At 27.4% G+C, this 14,806-nt stretch overlaps 1 protein-coding gene and 1 long non-coding RNA gene across 2 annotated transcripts; one reads left to right on the forward strand and one right to left on the reverse strand.

Moving 5' to 3' along the window:
• The first annotated feature begins 322 nt into the window (after window positions 1–322).
• On the forward strand, window positions 323–4,933 carry LOC132917555 (uncharacterized). The gene is made up of 3 exons (XR_009660293.1): window positions 323–422; window positions 733–963; window positions 4,578–4,933. It is a non-coding gene; the product is annotated as an uncharacterized LOC132917555 (long non-coding RNA).
• On the reverse strand, window positions 1,792–7,003 carry LOC132917554 (growth hormone-regulated TBC protein 1). The gene is made up of 7 exons (XM_060978341.1): window positions 6,627–7,003; window positions 6,319–6,520; window positions 6,011–6,244; window positions 4,031–4,191; window positions 3,796–3,904; window positions 3,012–3,197; window positions 1,792–2,927 (listed from the first exon to the last, which is right to left on the reverse strand). The coding sequence occupies exons 1-7, from the start codon at window positions 6,644–6,646 to the stop codon at window positions 2,814–2,816; spliced, it is 1,026 nt and encodes a 341-aa protein (XP_060834324.1). The 5' UTR covers window positions 6,647–7,003; the 3' UTR covers window positions 1,792–2,813.
• Window positions 7,004–14,806: the final 7,803 nt, after the last annotated feature.

Below are 14,806 nucleotides of genomic sequence, written 5' to 3' on the forward strand. Positions count from 1 at the left end.
GGCCTCTCATAATTCAATCCCCTCGATTATGCCGCCGTTGTTATACACTTATGTACACCGGTTACTCTAAAAAAAATGGGTAAACAAAAATTATTATTAGGTAATTCGGCGACCCTCGACCAAAACTTCCGGTTCGATCCCTCCCCCTCAGATCTGGCGCTGACTATCCCTTTGTGGCTTTGTCTGATGAGAGAATTTTTGCGTGTGTGGACGTCACTGGCAATAGATTTGGCCGGTTTGCCCGGTGGTGGTGGCAGGGTAGAGCAATCGGAACGACGACAGAGTAATAATAAAAGTAGTATTTTTTGCACTGTACCGAGTGGCGAGTGTATCCGCCGTTCGAACCGACGACCGCGCACGTCATAGCCAGGCCAGCTGTCTGACCATTGCATCACACTGCCCCCGATTATAAATGTATTAATGTAGGTATACGTTTATTTATAGTCAATGTTGTGTAATATTATGTCGCTGGGAAGATACTGAATGGCATAAACACGTTAGATACCTGATAACGATTATTTTAAGCGTAGGTACTAAGTAGAGGTACATACACTTAAAATTTGCTTGGTGTAAATTTCTTTTTCCCCGTGCAAGTTGTCCCGGGTTAAAAACGAAAGTATGCGTACCTGTGCGTGCTTATAAAAGTATAAAGAATTGTTTATCGTCCATGCATTGCTACAAGTTAATTATATCTATACCTACACGGATATTTATATAACACTACTATTGCAGAGCAGATCCAATGATGGATTTACTTTTTCGGGATGAGAAGGAGGCATCCAATGCTGTGTGAAAAACTTCATAAAGACGCGACTGAAGAAGTGTCGACAGAGACGGATTTGGTTACCTATATCTATGGTAAAATAATAAAAAAAAAATGAATTACCATTCTGCATTTAAATATCGTTTATCCTGGATTTCATTAAGACTGAAAAAGATCCTTCCAACTCACATTTTAAGAAGGTAGAATAACTAATAACTCCTTATAGTATAACTTTTAAAATAATTTCTTTATAAGATAACCGAGGTTCCTAAAAACAATATGTTATGTGTAGGTATAACGAAGCAAATTAAAAATTGCATTCTAATGAAAAATCTATAAAAATGTTTTTAAATTGTATTAATTTTTCTTCAATTTCTGTTACTAAAGTAATGTATTCAAAGTAAAAATAAAAAGTTAATACCAAGATGTCTCAAAGGTTAGGTATTTCAGCATTTGTACATAATTAAAAATGTCATTGTTAGTTAATAGACTTGTTATTAGGTTATGAAATTATCAATGACCTAACCAATGAAATAAAATAAAGAGTGTCAACAGGTAATTTCTATATTTTAATATGTAGGTAGGTACTTTAAAATCCATATTTAAGCTATCTTAGTTATTGCTAAACTATATAGTCTAATAACTGTTTGGCATCATATTTTTATTTAAAATTCTAGTTAGTACTAAGTATATTTTTAATTATCCCTCGTGTTCACCAATACATTAAAAACTAAAAATATGATGAAACATGTATGGTATTATAGTCCACATTCATTGTAAATAATAATTTCAATTTTGGAGCAGGTTGAATTATTTCTTATTTTAATTGTACATAACTAAAAAATAAAAAACTTATTTTGGTGAATTTTATTTAGAATAATATATATGTAACTTTAAACATGATAAGAAAGTATTTAAGTTTTTGTAATTATTTAAGTTATGATGGTTGAGTAACCTATCAAAATTTAAAAACCTAGGTATCAAGGTATCACCCAGTTGCTAATACATTTTCATAAATCAAATTGCTATTATGTTTACTCATAAAATATATTATCATTATATATTTATATTATGGCAAATACTTTATATATTAAATATTAATACAATTTCAGTTATATAATTATACAGATATAAGTGATATAACATTAAATTTAGTCATTATCATTTCATCAATGGAAATATAAAAATATATCAATTATTTGATAAAAATAAAAAGTAAATGTCATTTTTTTAGCGCTTAGAGATACAAATAAAAATAATTCAACAATGTACTTAATCTTAATAAAAATAAATGGTACAATATAAAATCATTTTTAAATAATCATAACTTACTCATTATTAAATGGCAGATAAGAATGCTAAAATATTTGACTTAAATACATAAAATGATAGTTAAGGCAGTGGTTATTAAGTTCTTAATGTGCCCAGTACCCTAATGCGCCCCTAATGGGTAATTTCGGTCTTTCAGGGGGGGGGGGATTGTTAGATTTTTGAATCTAACCAAATTGGAGTCAAATAAAACATTTATTTACTATATATTAAATTTAGAATTTTTATTGTAATTTAGAATACTGATTAAATTAAATTATTTGTACGAGAATTTTTTGATTGGTTTGAATAAGGGGTGAGGGGGTAAGTCATCAGTTATCACGGTGAAGGGGCGCTGAACCAAAAAGGTTAAGAACCACTGGTTTAAGGTATATTACTATTTAAACATTCTACAACATTATATTAAAAAAAACACTACAGCCACAGCCACATATTGATCATAATGTATAAAACTAGAACATTTGAAAACAAAAAAAATTATTTGATACAACAGAATAAATTTATGATATATATAAATACAGAGTTTTATGTATAGCTACTTACAGTGTATTATAATACTTTAAAAATGATATATTTTAATAGAATAATAGTTTATTGAAAACTTTGACTTTAAAAAAATTAAATATAGGCCATATGTTACAACATAAAAATACAATATGACTAGAATTTATTCATCTGTACAAACATTTCATAAACTCTTATAATTATTAGCTATACAAAATCAGCCTTTTCTATTTTTATAGGTAGATTTATCAGCATTGCGTTCAGCGGATACTTGTCTACGTAGATCATTAATCAATGACATGGGTAATGATCCAATGTCTGAAAACATTTGCTAATAAAAAAAAAAAAAAGTCAATTTACAAACTTTACAAACCATATACATGCATATTGCATATAACATCTACAAATTACATACTTTAATAAATATATGGCAGTTTAGAGGAAATGGCCGTTGAATGATTGACTTAAAACATTCTGCCAATGATACAATGTCTTCACATTCCAACAAATCTTTTTTATAATATTTCACTAACATCAAACCAACTCTGAATATAACCTTAGATCCTTCATAAAATAAACAATCCCAAACTCTTAATGTTGTCTAAAAAAATTAAACAATAACAGTATAAATTATGAATAACTATCTAAACAAACACAAAACTATTATATTTCTCATAAAAAAGAAAATAATTAAGTTTAAAGGGTTCTGTTTAATTTTTTTAATTTTAAAAATTTAGTTTTTTTATAAAATAATTATTAAGATTAATTACCAGTATAGGCAAAACTAGTTAATAGTTATAAAATTTCAATTGTTTTCAGTGATTGAGAATATTTTATATGTTGTGAAAATAAAATTTTTTTCCTACAGAAATAGTAGCACTTAGAATTTTAGCAAATTTAACTATTTATTTAAATGATTCATTTATAAATAAATAAAAATAATAAAAATTCAAAATAATGAAAACGTTAGAATGAACAAAGGAAATCACTGGTTCAATAATAGAGACTGGGGAGTTGTTGAATAAAGTGGTGAATAATTTTAGAAGCAAAGAATAGCTATAATGTGGGAGTAAAGCTCATTAAATAATTTAAATGACTACAAAAGAGATGCACAAAACAAATTATTATTTATTAAGCTGTTATTAAAAATAAAACTTCATAGTATTTAGTAAAATAATATACAAAATTAAATTTAGTACCTCAATTGGTAAGACCTCAGAAAAAAGGCAAATAAACCATTTAGTAGCGACTAATGCCCATGGCATTTCTAAATCATTCATATGCTGAGACACTTCAGGAAATTTTTTTCTAAAAAAAAAAATCACAAATTAGATTCATAAATCATAATAATATAATGTAGGTACATAAAAATATACATTATTTTGTTTTGTTTAATACAGTTTATAATATAAAATAATAAATATTATTATTTACTTTACTAAGCGTGAAAAAACTTCAATATCAACAATGACACCATCCATTGTCTTAGAATAATAGTCTGGTAGTTTATTTTCCACTAATACTCGCAGTAACCAAAAACAAGTTTCTTCATTTTTAGTAACTAATAGCAATAAACCAGCTATGTAATTTAAACCCTGTGAAAACCATTTTATTTTTTATTAGACAATAATATAGTTTATTAAACCTTAATAGTTATAAAATAATGAGTCATAGACATATTATAATTGGCTGTAAAAACATATGTTAGTAACCATTTCTTATTTTATTTATCACAGTATGCAAGTTTTAAGTCATTCTTTATTTAATATAGTTTTTATATTTATTTAGTTTTATATTCTCCCTTTGTCAACTGTCTTAATTTAAACTAATGTTATTATTTTTATACAAAATAATATGTGTTTGGGTGCAAGCCAGGTTTTTCTAAAATAAATAAAAGATAATAACTTATAAAAATATTTATTTACAACAAAATAATTAATAGTTTGATTTATAATAACAATTTGGTACTTTTCTGTTATAGTATTCCACCAGACAGCTGCAAATATCAATTCCAATAGTTACCATACTTCTATTGATATTCAATTAATGGATTCGGATGAAAGTTGATCGTTCATAGCGATTAACCAAAGAATAAAAGAAAAAAAAATCCAGAAATCATTGTTCCATTTAAAATTCTTACATACTAGGTGATATGTATATTTCTTTGATAAAAAAAAATTAAGTAATAAACATTTAGTTACTCAAATTATTAAAAACATTGTTAAATTTGTTCCTCCTTCATAAATATTTTTATATTATAATTCATAGTAAAATTAATATTGTGTGTTTATTTATATTTTATCTTAAAAAGTGTTATTGTAATGCCAATATAGTAATAGTAATTAATGTTCTAAATCATTGTCTTATAAAATAAAGAAGTTATAATTGTAACACTAGAAAATTTAATTAATTAAAACAGTGCTGAGTATACTAATGAAATTTGTATTTCTCAGTCGCTACCCATCAGTTCCTGAAGTATGATAGACAAAAACTACCAACAATTTTGGACTATAAAATACATTTTGGGACATAATTTAAAGTCAACTATTCACAATTAGAGATTATTGTAATCTTTGTTGTCTTTAGACTCCAAAATCCTAGTTTCGGTACTAGTTATTAATGAATTAATTAACTATATTTTCTCTATCTCAGTAGAAATTAATAAAGATGTTTTTGGCTTGAACTTACTTTAATCCTTATAGTTATACTTTTTGAATGTTTGTAAATATATTGAATTAAACTCTTTTACTTGCTTACATTTTTTAATAAATTTTATAGTTCAATAAAGTTTAAATAAATTAAGGGGCTGCTATACTAGCATTTATTTTCTTTGTCCATCTCCCACATAATATAGGAACAAAGATACTCCGTATTTCCACGATTACGACTCTCTGGTTCAGTTAAGGGCAAAAGTACCTATTCTATATTTTATAAAAAAGAGTATTTCCTGTGCATTGACCGGATAGATTTTTAATATTTACATTTTTTTTATAAATATAAGTATGTTTTAGTTTAAAAAATTTCGATTATTTTTAACCATTAATAATTTATTCAAAATTGTAAATATTAAAAATCTATCTAGTCAATGTAAAGGAAATACTCTTCTTTATAAAATATATAATAGGTGCTTTTGCTCTAAACTGAACCAGAGAGTCATAATTGTGGAAATACGAGTATCTTTGTTCCTATATTATGTGGGAGATAAACAGAGAAAACAAAAGCTGGTGTAGCGGCCCCTTAAGTAAGTTATTTTTACCTAAGTAAAACACTTTATTACTATGTATGTTTTAAAGAAATAACTAATTATTACCTATTCTAAACAATCCAAAGTCTGTAGAAAAATAAAATAATTTTAAAAACAATAAGGGTAAAAGAAATTAATGAGCACTAAATTAGATAAAAATAAAAATATACCTGACAGTAGCCTACATCTGGATTACATGCTGCAAATGCACATAATATCCTAAACAAAGTCTTTTGATTTTCAGAATTTGGATGAAAGTAAATGTTGTCTGGATATGTTCGTGGAACATCAACTGTGATTATATTCCTGATGTCTTCATTAATTGGTTTGTTTAGCATGCGTTTATACGTATTTGGCCCATACTTGTCCTTTAACTTCTGTACACCACTGATAGAAGTCCAAGTCTAAAAAAACATGTAAGTAAGATTCACAGTTTGAAACAATAGATAAGTATTATATCTATTGATGTTTAACTAACCTGTGCCCTGAGCGTAAGTGGTATTCCTTTGCGTACAAATTTTTTTAGTTGAGCGTTCCTCTTCAGCTGTGGGTTGGACGCCAATAGACGCGTCCATCTCATTGAACATTTAGTAAGTATTGTGAAGTAAACAGTCATGAACTTTTCATATTCAACATAATCGAAATCGTCAGGACGCACGAATCCGTACTCATCGGATTTGCTATGGACGAGAAAATTTAAATAACACAATTGCAGAGACAACGACAAAAATAATAACAAAATGAAAACAAAACGTTTTAATGTGAATGTCTGTAAGGAAAACTCACCTGAAAGTCGAAGTTGACATTTCTAACGCGTTCTGCGGCGCTCATGAAAACGGAATAACGAAACGCGTTAAATCTATTTTTTTATCGTTTGGCTACGCGTTGAATAAGACGTTCAAATACCGAACCCTGGTAAGGACGTGCAACCAGTGAAGTACTAACTACTAATTATTATTTACAGCTAACAGTGCTACTGGCTATGGCCGCCGACCGGTCTATCGTTGCAACAATCGTCTGTTGTGCGGCTAATGGCTATGCACAGCAATGTAATTCGTGACCATATTATAATACTTAAATACTAATAATATTTTAAATTTAATATCAATAATAATAGTAATAATAATACAGTATAAAAATCATGTGCCACTACTATCACGTAGATACGTTCGGTTATCGTTGACCGTCGCTGTTATCATCAGAAAAACCGTTATCAGTTATCGTGTTTCGTTTTGTTGCTAAAGGAGGGTCACGACTCACGATAATAATAATATATTAATATGAGCTGATGGATTGGATCTTTGACCTATATTATATTAGGTGAATGTTACATCTTACATTTCATATCTCCATGACTAAATATCACGATTTAAGATTATAATATCACGATTTAGTGAAGATATTAACTTCTCATCAGCCGACTCCCTCTGTCGTGACTTTTATAAAATTATATTTTTGCATTTTTTATAACTACGAAATACGACCCACGATATTAGGAACTAAAGGAATTAAAAATGCATGTTAACATTTAAAAAAAAAAAGTAAAAAGTAGTAAAAAATATATTATTTTTTAACGACCTAAAGTTGTGCAAAAAAGTCGTTTAATCGATTACCCGATATTACCAAGAAACACGTTATTAATTATTAAATACATAATATAGATACATCATGCATATAAAACTAATAACTATATTTTATTATTTATGTACCTATATATTATTTAAAATCTACCTAATTCCTGATAATTTTTTTAATGAAGATTTTTTAATCTTTCTGTAGTTAACATTCTTAAAAAGTACAAATCAAAAACTATTGTTACAGTATTTATTTTGATACAAAAGTAATTGGTTAAAGATACCTGTTACACCGTAAAAATATTCTGCTTCAGTTTAGAATATTATGAAATTAAAAATATAATATTAGTATTATTGTAGGAGGAAATATTAAAAAATGTCAAACACAATTATTGATCATTTAGAAAACTATAACGTTTACATAACGTTAGACATGTTGTCTTATAATTTACTCGATTATGAAAAACACAAGTATACCTTTTTAATGTTTTTAATTTTTTATAATATAAAAAATAAATATTATCTACGAATAGAGTGGCCTACTTGGGTTTTTTTTATTTTGAAAAAATACATTAATGCTAAGTATACGCGAGTATACTCAATTATAATTAATAATAGGTACTTTTTAATACATAATTTTTATACCTATATATAATATGTCAATATATTTATATCACAATATTTTCATCAAAATACATATTGGGTATGCAGATATGTTATTATAGCCAGTTTGATTTACATAATATTGTATTACTTATACGGGTTTTCTTAGTTTGTTATTTAAATATTTAATCTTGTTTAAACTAGGAGTTGGTGTTTTTTCTATTATACATTTTACATTTAAATAGATATTATTATATTATGTGCATTTATGATATTATTATATTACACGTCTGCACACATACTTCAATTTTATTATTATATTGTTACGCCACATATTATATACTATTATATTTATGTTTTATAATTTGTATTAAAATAATGGTCTCTGATCAGCACCTAATCGGTTAACGTCAGTATTTATGATCACATAAATAACGATGGCGACGAATTTATTATATGGTTTTTATTATCATTATTATTACACACGCAGCGGTTTATAACAGATGTGATGAATTTTATAACTTTGACAGGCTATACAAAAACCAGCAACGTCTATAATAATCATTATATTGTATATTATAATTAATTGTATTATTTTGTTTTCTACTTTTCCTGTTTCCATGTATATAACGTGCCACACGCGATCGTGGCCTATATACGATACCTACGAAGACTGGTCGACGACCAAACACGTGTTAAGTCGTCCGTTTTTTTATAAATTATTTTAAATACAGCATTTTTTTAATATTTTAATATTTATTTTTTTAATACAGCCAAAACACATTTATTTAATATATTTTATTTAAACATCTAATATAAGTATACGAACGTATTTTGGATGAGACATAGGCATTTATAAAACTATGTAGGAAATTACTTGCATAATAGATTATTTATTATATTTGTTGTGTTCTATGTATGGGTGCATTTTTATTATATTAATTTACGCATCGTATAGTAAAATAATCTGAAAAATTTAAATTACTTAAGATCTAGAAAATTTGTTATAATTTCTATTAAACCGCGTGGGTCCATTACCCGCCAAGAACGCTTCAAATGGTAAAATTCTTCTGTCATCACCCGTTTCGCGAAATGTTAAATTAGGTTTTTATATAATACAGGTAAATACTAAATAATTAAAAATTAATATTATGGTTTTTAATTACTATTTTATTATATTGCATATTCGAATTATAATAAATATATATATTAATAATAATACCCTACCACTTATGACTTATACCTTATATGTGGAACAGTAAAGCCATGGGCGTAAATATAGGGTTTAGGCTTAGGAAGGCTTAGCCTTCTCTGAGCCATCTTAAACCCTTCCTAAGATATCTTACTTCATTTTAATATACGATATAGATAATCTTTATCATAATAAATTATATAATTTATAATCAATATTTATAAGTAATAAATATAACCAATATGGTAATAGATTAAAATATAATAATATAGTAATAAATAAAAATATGTTGTCATGTTGGTCGGTTTTCATTGTTTTTCGTTTTAACTTTTTATAAACTACAGTAAGTTATGGTCTGTTATAAGTATAACTTATAAGTAGTTAGTAGTTATAAAAACGACCTGCCTCACCGAATGCCCCTGCGTTTGGATTAAATGCATCGTTGTCCGAATATTTATATACATGTATACAAGCAGCAACGAGTGTATACGGGTGCAATTACACCGTGTCGTCCAAGCATATAAATATTACTAACCTAACCGAACCGCACATTCTTTTGGCCCCAACATTAATAATTAAAATTTATAATAAATAAAATTGTGTGTATGAAGTGGGTAGAAGACGAATCTCCCACTATTTGTCTTCTTGAAACCTTTTGGGCCCCGTACTTTTTTTATCCTTCCGAAAAACTCTAAAAAATGTTTTCCATCCGTGTAAAAACTTTTCGTGCATAAAATGCTGAAGTTAAAAATATAAAAAGCCCGAAAAAATCCTTCTTTTATATATATTACCTACTATTCTACTACAGGTAATGAGTATATTACTTTTTAACGGGAAGTCAAATAACGTGCTTATTTATTTTACACACTAAAACATCATAGTTTGTGGAACAAATTTGATTTGTCCTAATTGATCTGTATTTGTATTATAGTGTGTTTCGAGTTTACTTAATCAGTAATAATTGAGTAGGTAACTGCAATGGGTGTGTTAAATTTGAATTCCATGAAAAACTATTGCAGACGATTTAGAGCGTCGAAAAAATAATAGATTAGAGCGACAACCAGATAACGGCGTGTCGGCCATTATTTGTAAGGAAATTTAATAATTTTTTAATTACCTAATAATATACTTTATTATACTATTGTTATAGTCCACAACACGAAAAGTGTCTGTTGACCGATTCAAACCTAACGATCATTTCGCATCAGTGGGTATCATAATCGTAAATGTAATTGTTGCGCGTTATTTTAAATTAACGTATTGGCATAAAATTTAATGTAGTATATACCTAATGTTAAATTATTATTATATAGAGTATAGACGATAAGAGTATTTTAACAAAAAAATGAACAATTTATATAAAACATTATATTTAAATACGCAAACGGTGCGAAGCAGTTTGATAATCCAATGGTTCCCGTTCTTGGTATTGTGCGTGGGTGAAGGAGTGCAGTGGCCACTTTTCATGTCACGGATCATATAGTACCTGATTTATTTTCATTAATAATACTATAATTATTAAACAGTACCTAATACCTATTGACTATTACGTAGATTGAAATAATTTTTACCAAAAACATCACAAAATAATTATTGTAATATTATATAAAACTGTTATTCACTTTAAGTCGACGACATATACCGCAGAACGGTGTGAATAAGTTCATAGTATTAATAGCTTATAATTTATTTTAAATTGATTTTGTAACTGTCATTTTGTACCTATAGGAAATACTAATGTGTATAGTCTTTATAAATACATAATGGTGAAGAGTTTCAATTCAATACTAAGCTTTATATTTTTTTTAATTACAATAAAAAAAACAAATAAAAACGTTACAGGATAACCATTTTTTTTTGTTAAAATTGTACGTTAAATGTCTATATAAAAATACATTTTGTAAATATATTTTAGGTATCTATTAATTGCTATAAAAATAACTTATAAGACAATATTTGTACTTATTGCATTTTAAAAATTCAAAATTAGATCAATATAATTTGAAAAAATAACATAAAATAAGTAGAAACTCCCTAATGTCTGTAAACTATAATAACTAGAAGAAGAGTTATAATATATTTGAAAATATTATCATGTCGTGTTGAAAAAGTTAATATAAATATTTGATGAATATTTTAAGTTTCTACTTTATTTATTTTTGAATTACAACAATGGCCAGTGACATAATATAATAAAGGGGGATATTTCTTGTAGGTACTCGATAAACAATGTGGGTATATTGGATACATTGTGGCTACTTTTATTTTGCGGCTTGGAGTTTTAACACCTCCTGCCATCCTTGATATAATCCTGATTACAACTAAAAATCAAAATTAATTTCGTTCGAAATTTGTGTTTTATAAATATATAAGTGCATTTTTTATTTTTGACTACCCGAAGTATCAATTAGATTCTATCTACCACCAGAAATTGCCCTTAAAGTTGAAGTTTAAGTAATTTTTCTTGATTAAAAAGACGATGACACACACAAAGTTAAAATAAAACACGTCTTATCGATTTAAAATTAATACTTTCATCATTCTTACCACAATTTAAAAGTTATAAAAGAAAAATTATGTTGTCGGCCTATACTTGATCATATATTATTTTTCATTATAATGAAACTATATAATACTAAATATTGTTAAACATTGTGATGGGTGTTCGTAAGTCAAAAATATGTCTATACGTATTTTAATTAATTATTATAGCATCCTGAAAAACTAAATATATTTATTATGACATAAATCCATGATGACAATATAGAATATAAATTGATATCGGTTTAATTTTAATGATCAGATATATAGTTATTATATATAGGTACTAACACACAAATAGAAGAGTCTACGCCGCCTTAGCCGCTGACCACACAGCATTATGCCTGACGAGTTCGATATACGATTATCAGCCATGACGTATATTATACAAATATTGAAATATATATAATAATGGATTTACCTGTTTAAAGTCATTATAATTATGCCACGAATATATGAATTCTGAATTTATAACGTTACATAGCATTGGCATACCGTATACGAATGGCCAAAGGGTACTTTAGCATAACCGGATTTGAAAATATCGTCGTCAAAGGAGACTTAGAGTAATAAATAATATATTTCAAAAAGGCTTAAGGGGATACTTTCAAAATAAAAAGCTATAAATATCAATGGGTGTACTTCTACATAGCGTCGAATCGAACCATTTAAGATTCACGTAGTTATTGCACAATCATTTATTATTAGACGTTTATTATATAAATATAACTATTGGTTTTTATGCAACAAACTCAATACATTATATAGATTAAACTTCTTCTCCAAAAAATCACGGGTTTTTTCCTCAACGAAAACACAGCAAATCAAATTAAAACTTATTGATTTTGTTACAGTGATAATAATATAATATAGTTTATTAGTTATAAATCAGTTCAATTTTGAAAGCTTTGCAGTAACATATTGACCACACGCATGGTTTCTTTGTTAATACTATGATCTTCCTATACTTAGCTTTAAACATTTAAACCTAAAGTTTTTCTATGATATAAAACATATTGGTCTAGAAAAAGTTTAACGATTGTAATTTTTAACTTAAATTATATTTAGTCATAAGGAAAATTTATAAGTGAAGAATAGTATATTCACAATTTATTCACGTTCAAATTTTTTGACCATTGAAAAATAGTTAATCATAACATAATGCATTTCCGTGTTGAAATTTAATGCTGGTTATTACTTTGAAAATTGAGATTCATATTTTATAACAGTCATTGTCAATTTATTATTTGTTTGATTACGACACTTCTATTGGATATCAAATCTATTAAATCGTATTATAGATATATGTATGTACACGGTATATGGTATATGTTAAAAATATGAAAAGTATTCAAAATAAAAAAAATCATTAAATTTCATTTTAAAATATTGTTAATTTTATGCAGCGTATACAAAAACTCTAAGGTCAAATTAAATCTTTTCGTAAATTTATTTTAACTCGTCTTTACAAACGACGATACCATCTAAATATAAAGAACCGGCAAAGAGATGTTTCATATTTTTAATTCGTTCAGTGTGAGTCACAGAATGGAGTCAATGAATGTGCTACTATTTTATTGAAGGACATTAAAATTGGTGTGTAGTCGTGTAGATGTTAAATATTATTTATAGACTTTTCAACGAGCTATGGTTTTGTCGTTTACCCAACTAATAATGTTATACAAATAATTGATATTCATGAATTATATAATATTCATCAAGCTAAATCGAAATAAAAAATGAAAAATTGTCTAATCTAAAATCGATTTAATACAATATTATTATTTCATCGTTGTCGCGGCGTGCAGTAATACATATTTTATACTTAGTATTTATGTATTAGACGATACAGCAGTAACGTAAAAAAATGTTTAGTTATTTACCTGTTATAGTGAAACACAACAATTTAAAAGATTACTAGAAGATCTATTAAATCTAAAGTTTAAGTAATAATATTATATTCTTATAAAAATTGTATGGTATTTATTGTAAAGTAATAAAATCATTAAATTAAATTTAAAAATTCATTAACATTTTTCAATTTAATACCTACCGTTATATTTTGATGTTTAAGTGACAGTTAAATATTTAAGGATTCTCCACAAGCTCGCACAACTACTAATTAGTCTAAATATTTAGTGAAATAATTGATAAATAAATAAATAGTATTTAATCAATGGAAGAATGAAACTATCCCAAAGACACGGCGTCTTGGGTAGGCAATTCATAACCATAACCGATCGACTGGTTCAGTCGTATCAGACGTATCGTGGTTAGCACTTCAACAGCGGTCGCGGTAAAACGCTTTGTGATTTTGCAATAATTTTGAAACAATTAAAATAATATCTAGTGAAAATGTGAAAATAATATACTGGGCAAAGTGGACCTACGACGGCGGTCACGGCAAATACCTCATGTCTATTTCTTGTCGTTTTTCTATGAAAATAATATGTAAACGGTATGATGATGTACGCGTTGCTCGTCTATAATATAACAGGCGTTTTCAGTCGTCGTACGCAACCTCCTAAATACTCTGACCGTACCTCGACACTACCGTTTTCTTCGTACTTTGCCCGCACAGCAGCAAGCGGTACGCGAATAAACATGTCGAAAATTCGAAGTCTTAAATTGCAATCGCGGTTTTTACGACGGTTATCAGAATATTCCAATACTGTTATTGTATCATACGCGTGCGTTACGATAATTTCATATAGGCGGTGCGCACCACGCGTATAAAGAGTGTTTTGCACTGATTGGGGCGAGATCGTCATAACCTGCAGGTAAGTATTAAAAATTCACGTTTTCTTTATTTTTTATTGCAGTGATTTTTTTTTATATTATACTGTAAGTCGATGAGTCGATTGATTAAAGTGAAAATATACGAGTGATACGAAATGACGAGAGCGTGTTTATACCGTCATCGTCACGGGGTGACAAAGTTCCGATATCCACTATTATTATCCGTTATTAACTACATGTAGTATATACCTGTTGCGGGCAAACACTCGTGTAATACAATTCTCCACGAGACATAATAGGTATAGTCTCGTGGGTCT

The sequence above is a fragment of the Rhopalosiphum padi genome, chromosome 1 (genome assembly GCF_020882245.1).
Source record: "Rhopalosiphum padi isolate XX-2018 chromosome 1, ASM2088224v1, whole genome shotgun sequence".
Classification (NCBI taxonomy): domain Eukaryota; kingdom Metazoa; phylum Arthropoda; class Insecta; order Hemiptera; family Aphididae; genus Rhopalosiphum; species Rhopalosiphum padi.

Excerpts from the sequence above, each read along its gene's own strand:
- LOC132917554 (XM_060978341.1), bottom strand. The coding sequence starts at position 6,646 with ATGTCAACTTCGACTTTCAG. Across the intron at positions 6,521-6,626 it reads ATGTCAACTTCGACTTTCAG|CAAATCCGATGAGTACGGAT; the intron begins GTGAGTTTTCCT and ends TCTCGTCCATAG. Across the intron at positions 3,198-3,795 it reads CTGAGGTCTTACCAATTGAG|ACAACATTAAGAGTTTGGGA; the intron begins GTACTAAATTTA and ends TAATTTTTTTAG.